This window comes from Hylobates moloch, unplaced genomic scaffold, assembly GCF_009828535.3.
Source record: "Hylobates moloch isolate HMO894 unplaced genomic scaffold, HMol_V3 SCAFFOLD_21, whole genome shotgun sequence".
Classification (NCBI taxonomy): Eukaryota; Metazoa; Chordata; class Mammalia; order Primates; family Hylobatidae; genus Hylobates; species Hylobates moloch.
The window spans coordinates 12,058,662-12,082,173 of record NW_026652296.1 but is presented as its reverse complement, the minus strand read 5'-3'; the positions used below and the strand labels follow the sequence as shown (position 1 = coordinate 12,082,173).

Here is a 23,512-nt window from a genome sequence, read left to right as displayed (position 1 = left end):
TGCCTGTGCCCAGAGGGACTCCTGACTGAGGTTAATGGGCAGCTCCAATGGACCCTCCTCCTAGAATTAGATTCAGTGAATATCAAAGAAAACCTCAGGCGGAGGGCATAGGGCTATGCGCAGGAAAGGGGAGCATCTTGAATCCTAATGTTTAAGGGTGAACACCTTCGGGCAAGACCCTTCTTTTGGGCCTCGGTTTCCCCATTTGTCTAGTGGGCAATCTCTGCGGTACCACCAAGTTGGAATAGTCCCAGAGCTCCCAGTCCCTTCAAATACCTGCTTCTTACAGCTCTGATCCTCCTGAAAAGGACCCTATGCCCCTTCCCTAAACACAGCCCCCACTCAGAAGAAGCCACACATAGCTCAGGGATCCCAGGCGAGCCCCCCAAAGCAGCTGCTCACTCTCGCGCTGCTCCCGCTCACGGATGATGGCGTCCAGCCACTTCTGCTTCTCCTCTGCCGTCTTGGCCATGCAGACAAACCACTTGTTCTTGGCCGTGTTGTGGATCTTCCAGCCGTTGGTGACAGTATAGCCGTTGCTGTGGTAATCCGCTGGTGGGGGCAGGAGGCAAAGGTGCAGCAGAGACTCAGCCATGTGACCTTCAACACTCCCCATTAACTAGCCCTTCCACCCCAGCACAGGGCAGGGCCCTCAAATGCATCAGGATGGGGAGCTGGACTTCCAGCCCTTCAAATGCTCACTTCTTATCCTTTTCCAGTAGGCAAGGAAGACCTTCTGCAAACAAAGACCCCTCTTAACCACTCAATGACAGGGGGCTTCATTTTAAGACCTTGCATCTAGGCACAAACACAGCAGTGACTCACGGGGAGACACTTACTTGGAGCCCCAAAATGCTTCCTGGGCTCTTCCCATCTCACTCAGGCACTGGAGTTACTTAAAACCTTAGTGCCAGCCTGACAAGCCAAGTCAAACGTGGGACCCCTACCCAATGCTGGCTGGGATGGGACCTGAAACCTCTCAAACAGGTTGGCAAACAGGGAGGCGAAAGCCTGAATCTGAGGAGGGCTCCAGGGGCTTCATGAGACTGCCAAAGGGGCCTGTGGCTCAAAACCAAGCAAGAACTCCTGCTCTGGACAAGCTCAAAAGCACACATACTAGGAGATGCTCACATGAGCCATCACAGCGTCACTGTGCATGACAGTGAGTGGTGGCAACAGGCCAAACATCCGTCACCCAAAGAATGGATGAAGTGTGGAATGTTCACGCAACGGAACACTCTGCAGCAACGGAAACCAAGAGGCTGCAAACAGCTACGTGCAGAGACATGGATGAACCTCACCAACATGGTGTTGGGTGAAAGAAGCAGTTTGTTAAAAAAAAATGTAGACCATATTTTCTGGGCCGGGGAGACTAGGTGTCGCTGTGTCACCCAGGCTGGAGTGCAGTGGTCAAATCATGGCTCACTGCAGCATCTACCTCCTGGGCTTAGATGATCCTCCCACCTCAGCCTCCCCAGTAGCTGGGACCACAGTTGCACTCCACCATGTCCAGCTAGTTTTTGTATTTTTTGTAGAGACAGGTTTTCTCCGTGTTGCCCAGGCTGGTCTCAAATGCCTGGGCTCAAGCGGTCTGCCCACCTCAACCTCTCAAAGTGCTAGGATTACAGGCGTGAGCCACCACACCCAGCCGACCATATTTTATGACCATTTAAGTAAAATGGTCATGAACATTATATGACCAGGTGGAGCCGGGCGTGGTGGCTCACGCCTGTAATCCCAGCACTTTGGGAGGCCGAGACGGGCGGATCACGAGGTCAGGAGATCGAGACCATCTTGGCTAACACGGTGAAACCCCGTTTCTACTAAAAATACAAAAAATTAGCCGGGCATGTTGGCGGGCGCCTGTAGTCCCAGCTACTCGGGAGGCTGAGGCAGGAGAATGGCGTGAACCCAGGAGACGGAGCTTGCAGTGAGCTGAGATCACGCCACTGCATTCCAGCCTGGGGGACACAGCGGGACTCCGTCTCAAAAAAAACAAACAAAAAAAACAAATATGACCAGGTGGGCTGTATATATATACACATATATAATCACATATATGTAAAGCCACTTAAACATATGTAATCATGTAACCACTTATATAAGGCTCAAAAATAGAAATTTTAATTAAAACGTTTAGTCATAAATGCTTAGGAGGTAAAAATGTCTTTAAAAAGCAGGAAAATGATCATCACAAAATCCAGACAGTGGTTACTTCTAGGCGGTAGAAGGCATTGCAAGGAGGAAGGATTTGGGGTGCAGTGTTTTATTTCTTAACTTGAATGCTAACCACCTAGATGTTCGCTTCATGCATCTATGCTCTGGGCACTTTTCTGTAGGTAGATTACATCTCATGATAAAAGAAAAAATATATTTAAATGAAACAGAGAGAGTGCCAGGGAGCAGGCAGGGCTCAGGCGGGGCTGGAGGAGGGGCTACCTGTCCCATCTTCCACGTTCTCCACCTCCATGACTTCAGTGTTGATTCGACCCCTGAAGATGTAGAGGGAGCCGTTGATGGATTTCGTCCTCTTCGTGGACTTCTTGCTCCCGGTGACCCTGAAAGACAGTGAGAAGTCAGCGTCCCCTGCACATCACCTCCCAGATACAACTATTTTCAATAGCGCAAAGGGGAAAACAACACTGAGGGGCATCCAGGGGACAGAGAGGAGCCCCGGGTAGGGCTCAGGAGCAGGAGTGTTTGACTGGTGCTGGGGTAACTTGAACAAGTCACTTCTCTTCCAGCCACAGCTTCCTCATCTGGAAAACAGGCTAATAGCCTTGCAGACCCCACAAAGCTACTTTTCAGCTAAAAGGAGACATGGGAAACCAACAGGAGGTAACAGAAACCCATTCTTCTTGGCTAGAAAATGGGGAAAGACCTGTTAAGTTTCTCAAAGACAGGAACTTCCTGAAATACGACCAGAATGGAAGGAGGGCTTGGAATTGGCAGTCCATTCATCCATCCATCCATCCATCCATCCATCCATCCATCCATCTATCCATCCATCATCCACCTTCCCAGGGTTCAATCATTCACTCGAGTGAATTCTATCATTCACCCACTCCTATAGTCTAAATGTTGGTGTCCCTCCAAAATTCATGTTATATCTTAACCCCCGAGGTAATGGTATTAGGAGGTAGGGCCTTTGAGAGATGAAGAAGTCAGGGGGAAAAGGACCTCATGAATGAGATTAGGCCCTTATAAAAGAGGCCCCAGAGAGCTGGCTCGCCTCTTCCACCACGGGGGACACAGCAAGAAGGCACCATCTATGAAGCAGAAAGCAGGCCCTCGCCAGCACTGAGTCTACCAGCACCTTTGATCTTGGAGTTCACAGCCTCCAGAATTGTACAAAATACATTTCTGTTGTTTGTTCATTTATTTATTTATTTATTTATTTTTTGAGATGGAATCTCACTCTGTTGCCCAGGCTGGAGTGCAGTGGCATGATCTCAGCTCACTGCAACCTCCGCCTGTTGGGTTACAAGTGATTATCCCACCACAGCCACCCCAGTAGCTGGGACTACAGGCATGTCTCACCACGCCCAGCTAATTTTTTGTATTTTTAGTAGAGACAGAGTTTCACTGTGTTAGCCAGGATGGTCTCAATCTCCTGACCGTGTGATCTGCCCGCCTTGGCCTCTCAAAGTGCTGAGATTACAGGTATGAGCCACGGCGCTGGCGTTATTTTATTTATTTATTTATTTTGAGATAGAGTCTCATTCTGTCGCCCAGGCTGGAGTACAGTGGCACAATCTCGTCCCACTGCAACCTCCGCCTCCCGGGTTCAAGCAACTCTCCTGCCTCAGCGTCTCGAGTAGCTGGGACTACAGGTATGTGCCACCATGCCCGTGTAATTTTTGTATTTTTAGTAGAGACAGGGTTTCATCATGTTGGCCCGGCTGATCTCGAACTCCTGACTTCAAGTTATCCACCCACCTCAGCCTCCCAAAGTCTTGGGATTACAGATATGAGCCACCATGTCCAGCCCGAATTTCTGTTGTTTAAAACCCCCAGTTTCTGGTATTTTGTTACAGCAGCCTGAAGGGACTAAAACAGTCACTCAACAAACATCTGGCCAGAGCTTCCGATGAGGAAGATACCAAGTCAGGAGCCAAGGGAAGTCACTCATCTGTGCATCCAACAAGCATGTGGAGAACACCTACTATGTGCCAGGCACTGTTTAAGCTACTGGGGCTGTACTGCTGAACAAAACGTCTCTGGGAACTCAACTCTAATATGGAGTTGGAGGCAGGGCACAGAGACAGTCCCTAAGCAAGGTAAACCATACATCAGGTCAGAGGTACTAAACGCTCTGGTGAAGATACGGCAGAAAATGAACTCCCAGAGCTCAAAGGCCACTTGGTGGTGTGCACAGGCCTCTGCTCCAGCAGGTGGGCTGTATGCTCACCAAGAACCAGTGGGTTTGTTCCCATACCGACTTGGCTGATGTGTACTTGTTACTGTAAGTGGGTAAATGAAACAGGAGATAGGCTGAGGATTCGGGAATGTGGAAGAGACTTATCTCTCTGATTTTTAAGTTGTAAGTGGTAAAGATGTGGGCTTCTGCTGTGTGTGAGATGGGAGCCACGGAGGGTTGGAGCACAGGCGGAATGGGATGGACTTCGGTTTCAAGAGACTCGCTGTGTCTGCTGGTGGAGAAGGGACTAGAACCAGAGAGGAGACCACTGCAATCATCAAGATGAGAAAGGACGAGGGTGTTGTATGTGTGTTTGTGTGTGTATACACACACATATAAACATATATATACATATGTGCATATACATATTTTTGTAAACTTTGTATTAAAGTATAAAATCCACACAGAAAAAAAATGCCCAAAGAAGCAGTAATATGGCTCAATTAACTTTTGCAAGTGAACACATCTGTATCAACATGTTTAGCTCCCCATAGGCACCCCCTTATGCCCCTTTCCCATCACTGCCCTCTTCCCCTGACAAGGGTAACCACTGTCCTGACGTCTAACCCCATAGATTTGCTTTGCCTGTTTTTGAACTTTACACAAATGGAATCACAAGTGTGTACTTTTGTGTCCAGCTTCCTTCACCCAACCTCATGACTGTGAGTCACCCGTGCTGCTGGGTAGAGTGACATGGCCAGACACCTGGCTTCTTTCCAGTGTGGTGCTGCTGTGAGATTCCTGCACGTGCCTGACAAAGAACATGTGTGCGCATTTCTTTGGGTTAGATACCTGAGGAGCTGAATTACTGAGTGATAAGGAATGTGCATGATTAGCTTTAGGAGATACTGCCAAGCTGTTTTCCAAAATAGTTGTACCGATTTTCCCATGCCCAACAGTGTAGGAACATTCCAGTTGTCCCACATCCTCTATAACTGGTATTTTATGTCTCATTTTGGCCATTATGGTACGTATACAGTAGTAGCTCATTAACATTTAATTTGTAATTCCCTGATAAGTAAATAACCTCAAACACCACTGTACGTTTATTGGCGATCTGGTGCCTTCTTTTGTGAAAGACTGTCCCTTGTCATTTTTTGTTGAATTGTCTGTCTTTTTCTTAATTATTTGTAGCAGAGGTTGGCAATTTTTCTTCTGAAAAGGGCCAAATAGTACACATTTTCAGTTTTGTAGGCCATACGGTCTCTGTTACAACTATTCAACTCTGCCCTTATGGCATCAAAGCAGCTAAGACTGTATATAAACAAATGGGCATAGCTGTGTTCCAATAAAACTTTATTGACAAAAATAGGCACAGGGCCAAGTGTGGCTACAGTAGGGCCTCTTTATATATTCTGGATGTGAATACTCTGGCCATTATACAAACTGTAAAGACCTCTTCACTGTCTGTGGCTTGTCTTTTCACTCTCCTCACAGTATTTTTTAACGAAATGCTTAATTGTAGTATAGTCTAATGAATTTAGTTCTCCTTTATAACTATACTCTTTGTCCTGTTTAAGACATTTGCTTACCCCTAGATCATGAAGATATTCTCCCATGCTTTCTTGTAGAAGTGTTATTGTTCTACCGTTTACATTTAAATCTATGATCCAGCTGAAGTTGATTTTTGTGTTTGGTATGAGGTAAGGGTCAAGAATCACTTTTTCCCCCACTGGATGTCAAACTGACCAAGCACCATTTATTGTACTGCATCGGTGTTTTTGTTGAAATTCAAATGACTGCTTACATGTGGGTCTACTCCTAAACTCACTACTCGATTCCATTACTCTACGTGTCTGTTTTCATACCAATACCACGCTGTCTTAATTACTATGACCTTTCAGCAGGACTTGGAATCTGGTAATAACGGTCCCCTAGCTTGACCTTCTTCATAATTGTCTTAGCTATTTCTGTCTCTGGATTTTCTTGTAAATTTTACAGTCAGCCGATCATTTACACACACACACACACACATACATACATACATACACACGTACACAAACCCCCTCCTAGAGTATTTATTGGAATTGCACTGAGGTTCTGGGCAAAGTTTGATGACAGGATGGAATGGACTTGCTGATGTAGTTGGTATGGGGATAAGGATAGCTCAAAATCAAGAAGATTCTGGCTTCAGCTCCTGGGCAAATTTCTTTTCCTGACTCCAGACTCAAGCAGATATCAGCTCTTCCTGAGCCTGCCAATCCTAGGATCAGAACGACACTATTGGCTTGTCTTCAGCCTGCAGATGACAGATCTTGGGACCTGTCAGCCTCCATAATCACATGAGCCAACTGCTTATTATAAATCTCTTTACACACACACACACACACACACACACACACACACACACACCCTATTCGGTCTATCTGGAGAATCTTGACTTAATACAAATTTTGGTGCCATTTACTGGTAATGAGGAAGATCCAACGGGCAGAAGTTAAGATAAAAAACAAAAGCCCTTTAAGACATAATTTAAGTGTGGGCTACATGTGAGACACCCAAATAAAGATATATATTTGTATTTCTTCCACTTGACCACGTACCAGGCGTTATTCTAACCACAGTACATGTGTACCTTTACATGTTTTACTCCATGAAATGAGGACTACTTTTATCCCCATATAATGGGTAGGAAAACACAGGCGCAAACAGCTGACATAATTTGCTCAAGGTCACACAGATGGTAAGCAGAGCCTCTGTGTTCTCTTTTTCTTTTTTTTTTTTTTTGAGACAGAGTCTTGCTCTGTCCCCCAGGCTGGAGTGCAGTGGCACCACCTCAGCTCACTGCAACCTCCGCCTCCCAGGTTCAAGCGATTCTCCTGCCTCAGCCTCCCGAGTAGCTGGGATTACAAGCGCGTGCCACCACACCTGGCTAATTTTTTTGTATTTTTAGTAGAGACAGGGTTTCACCGTGTTAGCCAGGATGGCCTCGATCTTCTGACCTCGTGATCCACCCTCCTCAGTCTCCCAAAGTGCTGGGATTACAGGCATGAGCCACCACGCCCAGCCCTCTGTGTTCTTAATGGCGACACACTACTGCTGCCTCTAAGATGCTAAGCAGGGGGTTGAGATGCATGAGACTTTGCTCTTTGGGGTCCTCGTTTCCCCTTCTGGAGGATGGGAGGTGGGTTTTTAAAACACTCCCTCCCGTTTTCCACTTCTGACACCCAAGGAGCCTCTGCTTTTGAATTCGCCCAGAAGCACTGTGAGTCAGAGACCTCCCCGACCCATGTCCTGGATGGGTGGTGCCCTGCATGACCCAGGCAAAGACAAACACAGTCAGCAGTCACAAAGCCACTCCAGGCATTGCCTGCACCCACATCAGACTCAGGCGGGGAGATCCACCCACCATTGCCCAATCTCCTGGGCCACTCAGTGCTCAGCCCTCTGGCTCTCCATCCAGAGGCAGGAATGCTGGCTGCCTGCCAGCTTCTCTCAAGAGACACATGCGCCCTTTCCCTGCAGCCAGCCCAGCTCACTTGTGGAAATGAGGTGGGGAATAGCCTTGAAAGAGCTCAGGGCGCCCACAAGGAAGGCCCTAGGGAGCCCACTTGGAATCTGGTACTATCAGAATCAGCTGCTGTCCCTGCACAGGTGAGACAGCCCCAGAGGAGGCAGAGCCTGCACCGGGAAGCCAAAGGTTGAGTAAACTCAGCTAAAAGTTGGGAGCAGGTCACAGAGGCCTAAAGGGACATTCTGTTTTCCAAACCCCAGTGTTCTGGGAAAAGTGCCTGCTCCAGACTGCTTGGGGCAGAGCGGCGGGGCAGGGCTCAGGCTGGACATTGGCAGCAGCCCTGAAACTACCCAAGGAGGACTCTGAGGACAGCCCCAGAGAGACCAGAAAGGAAGGGAAGGAAAGAGGAGAAGGGGGCGTTCATGAGGGGACAGCAGGACATGAGACAGACAGACCTCAAGGAGTGGGCGAGAATGAAGGAGCAAATGAGAAAGAGCCATGCTGAGCCAGCCACTGGGAGATAGTGGAAGCAGGAGGCCCAGGCCCTCACAGGAAGCGCCAAGCCCAGAACAGGGGGGAAAGGGCAATGGGGAAGGGCCTGTGGTTTCAGAGCCTCCTGTGCACCAGGTGCTATACCTGTGTGACCACACCAGAGCCAAGTTAACAACAATGGTGCTGGCAGCTACTATGCTGTGCACCCACTATGTCCCAGGCACACTCACATATCTGATCTTCAATGGTCCTAAGAGGTACATACGATCATTCACTCTGTTTTACAGATGAGGAAGCTGAGGCACAGAGAGGCAAAGTCACAGAGCTACAAAGGCGGCTAAACAGGGATCCAATGGGGGGCCTAGCTCTTAACCAAACACTACTACAAGGAGGGGCTGATTGCCTCACTTTACAGAAGAGAAAACCAAGGCTCAGAGAGGCCCACTAGAGGAGGAGGACAGTGGGAAGCCCACACATTGGCATGGAGCATCATTACTCATCCAGTGGTAAGGTTTCTCACCACACCTTGGGAGTCCAGCACAGACAGACAAGGAAACTGAGGCTCAGAGATGGTCAGTGGCATGGCCTAGGACACAAAGCAAGTTACAGGAAAATGCTGAAAGTAGGACCTAGGGCCTGGACCTCAGGCCTCAGCTCTAGTCTTTGCTAGACAGAGGAGTTAAGAAGCCTCTGGAACATCACTATTTTGTTCCTAAGACAAAGTAACAGCAAAGAGAATTTGAAAAGTGCTGCAGGGGTCAGCTGAGACCATCCTACACCTGCTGAACATGAAAACTTAAAGTCAGGAATCTCTCTGTGCCAATCCACCCACCCACCCATGCATCCAACCATCAGTTCCCGCCAACTACTACAGTCATCCAACCCCCGCATCCATCTCCTAATTTCCCCTCTCTCCAGTCATTCACCCATCCATCCACTCAGTAGTCCAACTGTCCCACTTTCCCTCCCAGAGCCCAACCACCTCGGCAACTATCAACCAACCACTTACCCATCCATCAACATGCCAACCAACTGGCCATCCATCCACTAATCTCCAAACCTCCATCACCAACCCACCTTCCCAATTATATAACCACCCAGCCTTCCATCCATCTACCCATTCACTCAACACACCATACCTGAAGGCCCCAATCTACCATTCATCTAGACACATATCTGCCAGTCTTCATATCCATTTCTCTAACTGCCTGAACATCCACACATGCCCCCAGCTTTCCATCTATTCCTCCATCCAGCCATCTCCTAAACCTCCAAGCATTCAAACATTCATTCACTCACACACACGTCAATTCCAAGATCCATCCACATTCCTTCCTTCCCTCCCTGCCTCCTTCTATTTACCATCCATTCACCTCCCAAACCCCCAGCCATCTGCGCCTCATCCCGTGTGCCCACATAACCCATCACCACACTTCCCATCACACATGCACCTGCCTCCACCTACCTACTCAGCCAACCATCCACTTACTCCTAGACTCTACAGAGTGCAAGAAGCACCAGTGAAAGACACAAAGAAGGTGAAGAAACTATCCTGACCCTCCAAAAACTGAACAGTGAAAGAGCTTCGCTCCTCTTGAACCCTCAACTTAGAATTACAGGATGTGGGTGTCACAAAGAACCTCCCAGTTTCCACAGTCATCTAGACCTATGCTATCCAATACGGTAGCCACGAGCCACAGGTAGCTACTGAGCACTTCAAACGTGCCCAGGACAAATTTAGGTGTTTTGTGAGTATAACATACACACCAGATTTTGAGAACTTAGTGTAAAAAAAAAAAACCCACAACACAAAATATCTCTTTAATATTTTTTTAAAATAATAATTACATGTATAATTATAATTGAATATAATATTCTAATATTTGGGGATCTATTAGGTTAAATAAAATATATTATTTAAATTCATTTTACCTGTTTCTTTTTACTTTTTTAAATGTGGCTACCAGAACATTTAACATAACACGTGGCTTGCATTGTATTTCTACTAGACAGCACTGATTTAGAACAAACCCCTCAACTCACAGGAAAGGGAGGCCCAGAGAGGGAAGTGACAAGCCCAGGGCATCACCTGGAGAAGGTAGCAGGCCAGACCCCATCCCAGCCTCCTGGCCACTCACCTGGATTTCCGCTTGCAGTAGACGAGAAGGTTGTCGAAGAGGAAGAAGGCCCTTTCCTGGATGTTGCCCGCGGAGATCTTTAACAAAGTCCCTTGCAGGAGGAGCTGAGTGCAGATGTCTGTGAGGTTGGAACCCTGGGAGAGCAATGAGGACGCAGTGAATGAGCCAACCCAGGAACATCCCCTTCCTTTCCCAGAGACAGAACCTACTACCACCTCCTGCCACAGGCCAAAAACTCCACCAGCAAGTCTGTCAATGGACAGAAAATCAATACAACGTGATTAGTGGCTTCTATCTGCTGAGCATGCCAGGAAAATCCTGGGGAGGGCACACTGATGTGACCGCATGTCCCTTTTACAGGAGGGACTTGGGACTCAGGGAGGAGTAACTCACCCAGCTCATACAGCTAATAGTAGGTCCTAGTCAGCATCTGGGTATGTTTTGGTTCAGTTTTTGTTTTTTGGGTTTTTTGTTTGTTTTTTTTTTTGAAACGGAATTTTGCTCTTGTTGCCCAGGCTGGAGTGCAATGGTGCGATCTCGGCTCACTGCAACCTCCGCCGCTTGGGTTCAAGGGATTCTTCCTGCCTCAGCCTCCCGAGTAGCTGGGATTACAGGCATGCACCACCATGCCCAGCTAATTTTGTATTTTTTTAGTAGATACAGGGTTTCACCATGTTGGTCAGGCTGGTCTTGAACTCCTGACCTCAAGCGATCCAACCGCCTCGGCCTCCCAAAGTGTAGGGATTACAGACATGAGCCACCACGCCTGGCCTCGTTCAGTTTTTATTGTGGGTTTTTTTTCACCTATTCCTTCCCCGCTATTTATTTATGTCTTGACTTGTTACTATATCTCCCCCACCTGAATGCCGCTTCGGTAAGGACAGGGCCCGAATCAACTATGTGCCCTACGTATGCCCAGCACCCACAACACTCTCTGGCACACAGTAGGTGCTCAACAAATGCAATGTGCAAACCATCAGGGGCAGGATCCTGTGGGCATTCCATCTAGCTAAGCTAAAGATGTACATGTCGATCCCAAACCTGGTCACCTATGCTGAGCGGCAGGGGAAGGGGTGACAAAGATGCGCATGAAGTTCACTAAATGTCAGTGAAGTTCCAGGCAGTGTGGCTGGGAAAGGCATCAGGGAGGAGTGAGCAGATCTTGGAAGACAAAAATTAAGATAAAGAGGCTGGCCGGGCGCAGTGGTTCATGCCTGTAATCCTTTGGGAAGCTGAGGCAGGAGGATTACCTGAGGTCAGGAGTTCAAGACCAGCCTGGCCAACATGGTGAAACCCCATCTCTACAAAAATACAAAAATTAGCCAGGCATGATGGCAGGTGCCTGTAATCTCAGCTACTCGGGAGGCTGAGGCAGAGAATCGCTTGAACCTGGGAGGCAAAGGTTGCAGTGAGCCGAGATAACGCCACTGCACTCCAGCCTGGGTGACAGAGCAGAACTCTGTCTAAAAAAAAAAAAAAAAAAAAAGATAAAGAGGCTGAGGGCAGGGAAGCAGAGAAGGGAAGGTCCTGGCTGGGAGGGCTCCTTAGAGCTGGGAGGGCTCCTTAGAGCCTGGGATCACACAGGTCTCCCTGAAGCCAAGAGGACCCAGGCAAGGGCAGAGAGATCCCAAAGTTCAAAGAGACAAGAAAAGAGACCTCGGTGGGCACAGAATGCCAAATGAGGCAGCCCCTCCACTGTCCCTCAATCCACATCCCTCTTCTGTCATTTTGGGGAATGGAGTCTTCCCTGGTACTTGGCTGCCCAGCCACAGACACATCTCCAAGCCCCCCTTGTGCCAGGTGTGGTCACATGACTAGGTTATCACCAATGTGCCTCACTGCCAGGGCACATTCTTGAAAGAAAATGGCTTCCCTCCCTTTCCTCTTTCCACAGGCTGGGGTGGTGGGATACACTGCAGCAGATGGTGGGGCAAGGAGCTGGAGGGAACCTGGGTCCTGGCAGAGCAGAGCTGCCCACCCCAGCCTGACTGTCCGCCTCTGCACTACTAATGAGAACAGCGTTGCAATGCTAATGAGCCACCTTCCTGAGGCAGCTGCATCGCTTCCTTCCAGCAGTCAACCGCGGACTTTAATTAATACAATAAGGTACAGACAACAGGGTGCCACGGACATTTGGGCCCAAGGAATATAATGCAAAAGCAGTGTTTCAAGGGAGTTTCACATGACAGACCGGCAGATTACAATGAAGAAAGAAACAAGAAGTGATGTTGTCCCTGCCTGGAAATGAACTTGGGGAGGAGAGAGGGAGAATTATTCACAAAATCTCCCTCCCCAAACACTGAACACCCAGAACCAACATGGAGTTCCTACCCCACTGGGACCTGCTGACTCAATTCTTTCTGAGACCCAGGAAGGAGAACTGGTTCCGGCAGCTGAGAAGCCAAGCTGTCTGCTAACGGCCTACAAGGGGCTCTCTCGCTGCTGTTAGAGCTGGTCTGCTCTGTGCCCGTGGTCCAGTTGGGTACAACAAACCCATTCACTCAACAGTGCCAGAGACCCCTCTGGAGACTGGGAAAGCAGCTTCCTTGTGGGCGAGAGCTGTGCAGCCAGGACAGGAGCCTGCACTTGTTATCACACATCACGGCCTTCGGCTTGGCTGGGGGCCAGGAGGGCATGGATGCTTGTATGCCCCCAGGCAGATCTCAGCTTTCCAGTGAGGTAGCAGCCTGCTGCACCAAGACTCAGGGCTGTCATGAGGAAGAGCCCCTGGGACCCCTAGCATCCTCACAAACAGGGTGACAGGGACTCCCTGGGGCTTCATCATGGCCCATGGGCAGCACACGGCAGACACCGGTTCAGCAGTCCCTGGAGCCCACATGCCTCCCCTTCGTTTTGCCTTGGCTCCCTTATGCCCACCCACCAGCCCTTCCAGGCTCCAAAGGGGAAGTTGAAGAAGAATCTGGTACCTGGCCCAGCTGCCAAGCCACAAGGTCACACAGCCCTAGAACCCTGCTGCCAAGGCCATCTCGGGGGACCTAGGAGAGGAAGTCCGCCAGCCTGGGAAGCTGCCTCTCCAGCCTTGGCCAAGCACCACCTGGCAAACTGCAGCTGAAATGCCAAGCACACTACAGGGGGATACCCCCTCCACCCCAGCCCTGCTGAGAAGCCCAGCCACACTCTTGATCTCCCTGAAATCCTTGAATCCAGGTCAAGGGTGGTGCTAGGGGTTGGATGCACAGGGAAGAGGCTGAGCACCAAGAGATGTGGACCAGTCAGGACTACAGACCTCCTTCCTTCCAGACATGCACACCCAACCATGCTGGAGATGACAAAACCTTATACACTCAAAGCCAATACATGCATAGGGGCAGCCACATGCCACGAACTGTTCTAAATATCTTGTACAAACTCAGCTAATCCTCAGGACAATTCTCATTTTACAGATGAGGAAACCGAGGCACAGCGTGGTGAAGTGACTTGTTCATGGTCACATAGGTGGTAAGGCAGTGAGGTGGAACTTGAACCCAGACAAGCAGCCTCCACTCCCCCACCTGCTCACCTCTAACTCAGGCCGCTCTTCGAAGATGACCTGAAGATTTTTCTTTGCAATCGATAGTCTAGAGCAGGAGTCTCCAAGGGGAGAGACCATGTCCCACTGGGAGCCCAAAGCACTCCAGGGAGGGTAAGAAAAAAATACGAGAGCTTTTGTACTGATTTTGTTTCCTCACTCCTGTTTCCTTCTTTCCCCTTGTGGGTGAGGGTGAGTGAGCAGTTGATCATCTCTTAAACCAGGGCTGCCAGAGCCAGAGCCAGAAAATGGAGTGCCTTCCTTCCTTCCTTCCTTTCCTTCCTTCCCTTCCTTCCTTCCTTTCCTTCCTTCCCTTCCTTCCTTCCTTTTCCTTCCTTCCTCCCTCCCTCTCTTTTTTTTTTTGATGGAATCTAGTTCTGTCGACCAGGCTGGAGTGCAGTGGTGTGATCTCAGCTCACTGCAACCGCCTCCCAGGTTCAAGCAATTCTCCTGCCGCAGTATCCCGAGTAACTGGGATTACAGGCGTGCTCCACCACACCTGGCTAATTTTTCGATGTTTAGTAGAGACAGGGTTTCACCGTGTTGACCAGGCTGGTCTCAAACTCCGGGCCTCAGGTGATCCACCTGCCTTGGCCTCCCAAAGTGCTGGGATTACAGGTGTGAGCCACTGTGCCAGGCCTGTTTCTTTCTTATTAAGAGTACACATTTCCTTTTTTATCACTGTGAGCTTCACATGGAAGTCCATGGGGCTGCATCTGGAGTGTGCCTCTGAGGAGGCGCAGCCCACACTGGGCACAAGTTCTAGTCAAAGCTCTTGGATGCTTTTTCCATCTAAAAAAATAAATAAAGAGATCCCACTTTGCTGCCAGGGCTCCTCCTGACGTGTATTGGGCGTTTTCTCTGAGCCAGGCACTGCCGAGGACTCTGTAAGCATCAACTCCCCTGTCCTCAAGTGACCCATGACGGGAGTACTCCCATGATCCCGACTTCGCAGATGAGGAAACTGAGGCAAAGGAATCTCTCCCCATGGAGGGGGTTTCTCATTCGCTCACTTGCAAGGTATTGTGACACATTGCCATTTCCCTGTGCTCAGCAAAAGGATTCATGGCTTCACTTACCTGGTTTTAACTAAACCAGTCTCATGGCAAACAGTGGCTCACAAAGGATCAGGGGGTAAAAAACACACATATGGGAGATCAAATTCATGAACGATGCAACCTCAAGCAAACAGCAAGAAAGTGGCCAAGACAAGACGCCCCTTGCTCCAAAAGCAAGCCCCTTGTCAGACAGCTTTCAAGAGAGAGATGACAGCTATCTGATCAGATTAGCAAGAGGTCACACAGAAAGATGGGAAAGGATCAAGAGACTATGTCAAATAAAGATGTGCAATCACTGTCATTAACATGAACTACCCCCTAAGGGATGCTGCCCTCAGAGACTGTAACTACTAACAGATAGCATGGAAGCAGCTCCACTATTAGATGTTATTTTTTCTAGCTAGAACGTATTATTTTCACAAGTCACTTTGAGGAACAAACTGTATTTTAAAAACCTTTCTACTTCATAGAAAACAATTTCACGTTTTTCAAAGGACATTCACATTCCACACCTCACTTTATCTTCCAAATGAAACCAAAAAAATAACTTCAGAGATATTATCACTGAAATTAAACAAATAGGAGAAAGTAAGGCCCACCAGGCAGGGCAAACTTACTCGAGGCAGGGCAGTCTGTAAGTCACAGGGCTGGGCCTCAAAACCAAGCCCCTGTGCCTCAGCTGCCTCATCTATAAAATGGGGATAACAGCACCTCCCTTGTAGGGTTGGAAGCTTGTAACAGGTACTAAATAACTGCCAGCAATTCTTATTTTAAGTCACTTTATTTCCTATTGCATCCAGAAACACTGGCCACTGAGGGCCACTGAGTTCTCAAACTGTACATGTTTAGGGTCATAAAGGGTTTTAGAGACCCTTGGTTCCCACTTCCCTAGGCCCTTACCAGAAAAAAGGCATCTGGAAATCACTTCTGCTGCAGCTGCCGAGGAGCTTGCTCAATACCCTCTCCTCTGGGGCCCATATGAGAAATTTCTTTTCCAACTGAGTGCCAGGAAACTCTCTGTCTCCCAGAAGAACTGCTCTGCTTCTTCCTTTTTTGACAATATTAGGTAACTTATGTATGCTGCTCTTTTCACGTTGGCTTCCAGGAAACTCAAAGCCCAAATAGACAGATGTTTAAATTAGTCACCTCTATTTGCTCTTGAAGTTCAAAGTGGCCATGTGACCCATTTCTGGCCAATGCAATGAAAGGGGACACCTGCATGGGGCTTCTAGAAAAGGTTTTCCTCCACCAGGGAAGAGATCTCCCCACTAACTACCCTGGCCATGCCCCTGTCTCCTCCAGTTTTGAACACATGGTGCCTGCAGCTGCCGACTTCATGGAAGCATGAGGGAAAGAAGAGGATCACCAGAGACCAAATCAGACCTCTGACATCATAAGGCTGAGATGAGAGTCTTCAAGGATGCATCCTAACTGACACACCTGAGGATCAGGCAACTTTCAGATGCAGGAAACAGAAACCAAGCCATGTACTTTTAAGCAAAAAAGGAACAAGGGGCTTTACTTATTCACTGAAGGGGCTAGAGGAGCCAGGAATCCAGGCCGAGGGCCCCAGGAAATCAGCCACACTGCAGAACTCACCCACCAGGGGAGCCACTGCCCCTGCCCCAGGTGGGAAAGGAGAATCAGAACATCACCTGTCTAAGCTCAGGCTCCAGGAAAAGGCTCCCCAGGTGGCATCAAGGATTCAGTAGTTGTTGCCTCAACTGTCAACTACAAAGCCAGCCCGTGGCTGCTACCCCACCAACAATAAAAAAGGAACGCCTAGGCCATGCATCTGACACGCAGGAAGCTGGCACCCGGGCCGTCTTCTAATGTTACCACGGAAAGCCAAACACAACCATGGCTGTGCTTTGCTGCAAAAATAGCACAAGGGGTGGCCTCCGCCCCACTTCCACCTTCCAAATCTCAAGCAGCTGGATCTGATCTTGGCCAGACCCCAAATCATATCCCAAACTGAAGCCGGGAAATAGACCTCTTCACTCTCCAGCCTCGGCTGGGCAGGAAGGCCCAGCAGAAGGAGCACAGGGGACATGGCAAGTGGATTGGCCAATCCACAATATCCACCCCTCCCTGAACGCAGCCCCTCTCCTCTCTGCAGCCAAACCCGTAACCTCACAGCAATACAGCCTCACATTTAAGATTCCCCAGCACAGAGAAAAGAACTAGAAATCTCAAATACGGCAAGTGACTCCAAAGGCCAGAAAATCCAAAGGGCCTACGGCATATGATTCGTGTAACAATCTCTGCCCGAGAGACTTTCATCTTCCCTCTTAATCTCCTGTTCCAGCTGTATTTACTCTGATATGGATTTTTTCATTTATTCATATTTTCCCATTTCCTTCTACGGATTCATAGGAAACCTCTAATAATCTAAGGAAGACACGGGGGCTTAAATCCAACGATCTCAAGAACCCTATCCCCTAATAATCCTGATAGTAATATCAATAGCTACCACTTATTGAGTACCTACCATGTACCAGGTACAGATGAGGATACTGAAGTTCAGAGAAGTGATGACATTTGCCTAAAGTCACCCAGCAAAGGAGTGTCAAAGCCAGAATTCTGTCCTGGAGTGGACGCTAAAACCCTACCCTTGACATTGGCATCAATAGCTCAAAGGCCTCCACATACCAGGCAATGCATGAAAGAGAAGGCGTGGGGAGATAACAGGGGATGGTGGGGACTGAAGGAAACTAGAGGCTCCAGTGACTATTTCCATGAGATATAGGGGCCCAGTGTCACCAAGTTTTTAAGAGGAACTTGAAATGCGAATTTGTATTTGGATTTAATTGAAAAATAATTAAGCAATCTTTTGCAAACACTCTGTAGGCCAAACAAAATACATTGCAGACTGAACCAGGTGCCCAGGCCTCAGTTCGTGCCTGCAGCTATGCACCTCCTGGCCCCCTACAGCCCAGGAGGCCCCCTCTTGTCCTGTACACACCTCCCAGCCTTCGATGTGGGACTGCAGCTGCTCCAGGGCTTCCAGCTTCTCCATCTGCCGCTTGGTCTCATTGATGTTGGAGCAAACGGTCTTCATGGCCTGCAGGGCACTCTGGACCGCGGGGTGGTCTGGGTGCTTGCCAGGAGTTCTCTTGGCCAGCTCCTGGGGTAGAATAGAGGTAGGGAGAAGAAAGCAAGACATCAATCCAGAGGACACCCAGGCCAGAGCTGAACCCAAGAAAACAGACAAAAACTCCTCGCCTGGTGGACATTACATTCTAGTAAAGGAGATGAGTCAAAGCAAAGAAAACTCAGGTATGGAATCCAATGTCAAGCAGTGGTAAACACTAGAAAGACAAATCAGAATGAGGGAGAGGGAAGCATTGTTTCACAAGGAGGTCAGGGGAGGCCTCTCTCTGGAGGTGACGTTTGATCAGAGACCCTGGATAGAGCAAGAGAGAGAGCCCTGCAAAAACCCAAGGGGAGAGCCTGCCGGGCAAGGGGCACCGTGGTGCAAAGGGTCTGAGGTGGGCACATGTCTGGTATGTAATGAAGAACAGAAAGGAGGCAGTGTGTCTGGGGTGGAGTAAATGAGAGAGAGAAAAACAGAGAGATCCGTGGTCACAGAGGTGGCCCCAACACTGCTCCTCCCCAGGCCCGGTTTTCTTATCGTAAGATGGGCATAAAAAATACGCCTTCACAAGGATATGGGACTGAGCATGTGAAGTGGCTCTTAATCCATGAGAAGCCCCCTGTCCCCACCAGTTCCCACTGCCAGCTCACCCCTCAACTCAGACGCAGGCTGGGACATTGCAAAGGCCAGGCCAGTCTTAATCGAACATTCCAGCCAGTAAATGTGATGGGAGAGGAACTGAGGAGGAAGGGATTGGCTGGGACTTGAGATATCAGGGAAGATTTTTCAGGCCAAATTACCCAAATCACCCAACCGCCCTCGTCAGTCTTTCATCCCTAACTGTGCTGGCAGAGATAATTTTCTTTAATCATCTGACCCAGAAACACGCCTAACAGCTCCAGTCTCTCCCCTACGCCCTATCTCTCTGCTCCCTCGACGATCCACATAACGTCCCCGCAGATGTGACACTCTTGCATCGTAGTTACGAGCACAAATGTAGGTTCAAGGGCTGACTCTGCCCCTCACTGTCTGGGTGACCTTGGGCCAGTCCCCTCTCTATCCTGGGCCTCGGCTTCATCATCTGCAAACCTGTGATGATGAGGATGATGGTGATGACGATGGCAGCAATTAATGTCTACTGAGCCTTCGCTCCACGTTTTTAAGGTAGCTTCTGTTATTAGACCATTTAACAGATGAGGGGACTGAGGCACAGCAAGAAAGTCTAAGGCCTCAAAGAAGTACAAGGAGGAACTGGGATTTGAACCCAGGCTGTCTGGTGCTGCTCATGGTTGTCATAAGGGATAAATGAGGTACTGTAGGAAAAGCACCAAGTACATATATAGTAAGCACTCAATATATGCGAGCCATTAGCATTCTCCTTGCCGTATGACAACACGCTAGCTGTAACTGTGAGCAGCAATTTGCCACAAAAGGGTATTGTTCTGAGCACTCCCTGGAGAAAACCAACTCCAAACACATCCCTTCTCCATTCACTTATTTTCTGCCCTGCCAGAAAACAAACGTCCTCTTTTCTGAAAACCAGGTCCTAAGATTCCCAAGGCCCAGCTGGTCTGCATCATCAGGCCCCTGGGACTTTGCTGAGCTCTTGCCATGCACACAGGCAATGTGCCCAAAGGATGCAAAAAAAGGGAGATGGAGCCCTTCTCTTCCTCTGGAGGCCCCAGCAATGAGGCTGGAAAGGCACTTCCCTGGGGGCTTGAGAGAGGCCCAGAGAGCAGCGCCATATGCTGAAAATGCTGGTGATCAATCAAAGGAGAAGCAAGCCTGGAAGGCTTCAGGAGGAAGCAACACGAAGGCAGGCAGGGCACCCAGGGCCAGCTCTGCTAATGCGGAGTGTATTTCGACTCATTCTTCACTCAGCAAATACTGGCTGAGCAACTGGTGTGAGCCTGAGCTGTGGAGGCTGGGCAGAGAACAAGATGGTCCCCTGGGAGCTCATGGTCAAGAGTGGACCGTTCAACAAGGTAATGACTATTACTACTACCAACAGTAACAAAAGCTAATACTCAGCGAGCCCTCGTGCTCCTGTCAAGCTCATTTGATCCTCACGTCAACTCTATCAGGTAGGCACCGTTATTCCTCTCATTTGACAGATGCAAGACCTGAGGCACAGAGAGTTCAGGCCGTTTGTCCAAGGTCACACAGCACATCTGAGCCCACCCAGTCTGACTCCAGAGTTTGTGCTCTAAATCCCCGTGCTATTTACAACTTTTCAGACAGTTAAGTACAAATACTTTCCTCTCAAATAAACACATAATTTATATGAATTAAAGGGACAATGAGTGAGGGAAGTGCCGTGGTCTGAGAAGGTCTCTCTGGAAAGACAGGCTTGCGAGCGAAGCTTGAATGAGGTGAGGCCACGGGCCGCACCACGTCTGCAGGAATAGCACTCCAGGAAGGAGAAGAGCACGTGCAAAGGCCCTGAGGCAGCTAGAAGCAGCAGGGGAGGCCAGCAGAGATGCAGCAGAGCGAGCGAGAGAGAGGGATGGACCACAGATTCAGACAAGCATGCCAAGGCCAGATCACATTAGGCCGCAGTGGGGTGTTTGGGTTTCCTCCCAAGAGCATGGGGAGATAATGGGGGTATGAGCAGAGGCCTGACACCATCCTCTCACCCTTTAAACGACCTCCCTGGCTGCTGACAGGAGGATGCACGGGATGGAATGTGCAGTGAATATAAAGTGAGAAGACCAGTTATGGCTACTGCCAACATCCAGGCAAGAGCAGAGGGTGGCACAGAAGCTCTGTGCCTCATTCACTCCATGAACACATGTATCTACTCAGCCAGGCTCCAGTGTACCTGGTCCCATGTTGGGCTCTCTATTGTGCACAGGTGATGGCAGACACTCCCCTAAGCCATCAGCCTGCTTGTAGGCATGTCCACAAAGTTACAATACAAGACCGTGATCTTATGACCATATTCAGTAATTCCGTTCCATTCAGCAAAGCTACCCCAGTCCCAGGTTCCCTGAAGTGGTTTTTGGCATCTGCACCTTTGTGAGGCCAGCCAAGGCCAGGGAGTGAATGTGGCCAGTCAGCTCCTGGTGGGCAGGGACAGAAGCTGCCAGTTAGTGAGACCACCACCCCAGGTTCTACCCATCATCCCTTTCATCCAAAGCAGGGGTCAAATGACAGTCCAAGGACCGAGTCCAACCCATCACCTGTTTTTGTAAAAAAAAAGTTTTATCGGAACCCAGCATCCTCATTCACTGACATATTGTCAGTGGTTGCTTTTACACTACAATGACAGACTGTATGGACCCCAAGGCCCAAAATATTTACTATCTGGTCCTTTAATGGAAAAGTTTGCTGGCCCTTTGTTAAAAGCAACAGAACTGATTCTTAGCTGAGCACGAGGGCACGTGGAATAAAGGCCACATGCCCAGTCCGCCTGGACATGAAGTTCTCGTGGATGGGGCACGAGCAGAAGTGCCAGGTGCAGTTTCCCTTCTCCTTTCCCTCTTCCTTGGCTGGAATGTGGGCATGCTGTGAGCACCTGAAACCCTGGTGGTGAGGGCCACACTTCAGGGTTGGCAGAACTTGGTACTGTCAGCATGGAGCCACCATGCTGCCCTGGACTGCCTTGACAGAAACAAGCTTAGATGTTGTTTAAGCCACTCTTGTTTCAGAGCTCTGTCACTGCAGCTAAAACATATCCTATTACAAAAGACCCCACCGTGTTGTGGCACTTGGGATAAATTCACCACGAAACTGTGTTCTTCCTTCTGCTGGCTCTATTTGGCTTGGCCATCAGTGAAATTACTTTGCCTCTCAATGGCCCTAGCAGGTAGGTGCTTTTACTATCCCCACTTGACAGATGAGGAAGCTGAGGCTCACACAGAGGCAAGGTCTCCTGCCCAAGGTCATGGACAGCTAAGCGGCTACACGGTCCAGCTCCAAAGCTCACATTTCTGAATCATTATTCTGTGATTCTCCAGACTGAGGCCCTGGGCCTCTTCCCACCTCCCCCGATAAATAGGAAGCCCTCACCACTTTTATTCTTGAAACTAAAACCTCATTGGCCCACAGCACCCCTCTGATGGGCACTGCCGCCATATCTGCTCCTCCCAAACCCTGGAAGTTGGAATCTCAGTGATCCTCCTCCAGTGGTTCCCCGTGGGGCTGCCAACACCCAGTAGTTAGTAAAAGTGAAAAAAAGGCTGTTTCCCTTTTCTATCTGGCCGCCTCTATCTCTATTCTTGCTCTAGGTCAGTGGCAGGGGTAGGGAATTGAAACGAAGCAAGACCTGGCCAGGCCCATGGCTGGACCAAAGCCACAGGGGAAGTGTTAGCTTTGGTGTCTTTGTTCACAGGGGCATGTTGGCTCCACTCTGTGGAGCTCCAAAAAATGAGGGCCCATTCCTGCCTCCAGGCCTTTGGACTTGCTGTTTCCTCTCCCGGCACACTCCTCAAGATCTCAAGAAGTAACGGCCAAGCACAGTGGCTCACGCCTGTAATCTCAGCACTTTGGGAGGCCCAGGCGGGCGGATCACGTGGTCAGGAGTTCGAGACCAGCCTGACCAGCATGGTGAAACCCCGTCTCTACTAAAAATACAAAAATTAGCCGGGCACGGCGGCACGTGCCTATAGTCCCAGCTACTTGGGAGGCTGAGGGAAGAGAATCGGTTGAACCTGGGAGGCAGAGGTTGCAGTGAGCCGAAGGTTGCGGTGAGCTGAGATCGCGCCACTGCACTCCAGCTTGGGTGACAGAGCAAGATTCCATCTTAAAAAAAAAAAGAAAAGAGAAGAAATAACACAAGCCAGGCATGGTGGCTCACGCCTGTAATCCCAACACTTTGGGAAGCCAAGGTGGGCAGATCACCTGAGGTAAGGACTTCAAGACCAGCCTAGCCAACATGACAAAACCCCATGTCTACTAAAAATATAAAAATTAGCCAGGCATGGTGGTGCACACCTGTAATCTCAGCTACTTGGGAGGCTGAGGCAGGAGAATCGCTTGAACCCGGGAGGCAGCGGTTGCAGTGAGCCAAGATCAGGCCCCTGCACTCCAGCCTGGGCAACAGAGTGAGAATCCATCATAAAAAAAGAGGCAACATAGTGCTATATAAAAATAGGCCTAGAGATCAATGGAAAAGAATTGTAGGTGGTGGCCAACAGTTCAAGACCAGCCTGGGCAACACAGAAAGACACCATCTTTACCAAAAAATTTTAAAAACTTAGCCGGGCACAGTGACGTGCACCTGTAGTTGCAGCGTTTGGAAGCTGAGGTGGGAGGGTCACTTGGGCCCAGGAGTTCCAGGTTACAGTGAGTTATAATCGGGCCACTGTACTCCAGCCTGAGTG

At 49.3% G+C, this 23,512-nt stretch overlaps 1 protein-coding gene across 2 annotated transcripts in view; it reads right to left on the bottom strand.

Moving 5' to 3' along the window:
- Window positions 1-23,512, bottom strand: part of PREX1 (phosphatidylinositol-3,4,5-trisphosphate dependent Rac exchange factor 1) — a 206,644-nt gene that overhangs the window by 67,978 nt on the left and 115,154 nt on the right. For both annotated transcript variants that reach the window (XM_032143074.2, XM_032143076.2), the window contains 4 exons: window positions 18,057-18,218; window positions 10,505-10,638; window positions 2,440-2,558; window positions 403-552 (listed from right to left, as the gene is read on the bottom strand). In XM_032143074.2, the coding sequence (XP_031998965.1) occupies window positions 403-552; window positions 2,440-2,558; window positions 10,505-10,638; window positions 18,057-18,218 (565 nt within the window). The remainder of the gene's footprint in view (window positions 1-402; window positions 553-2,439; window positions 2,559-10,504; window positions 10,639-18,056; window positions 18,219-23,512) is intronic.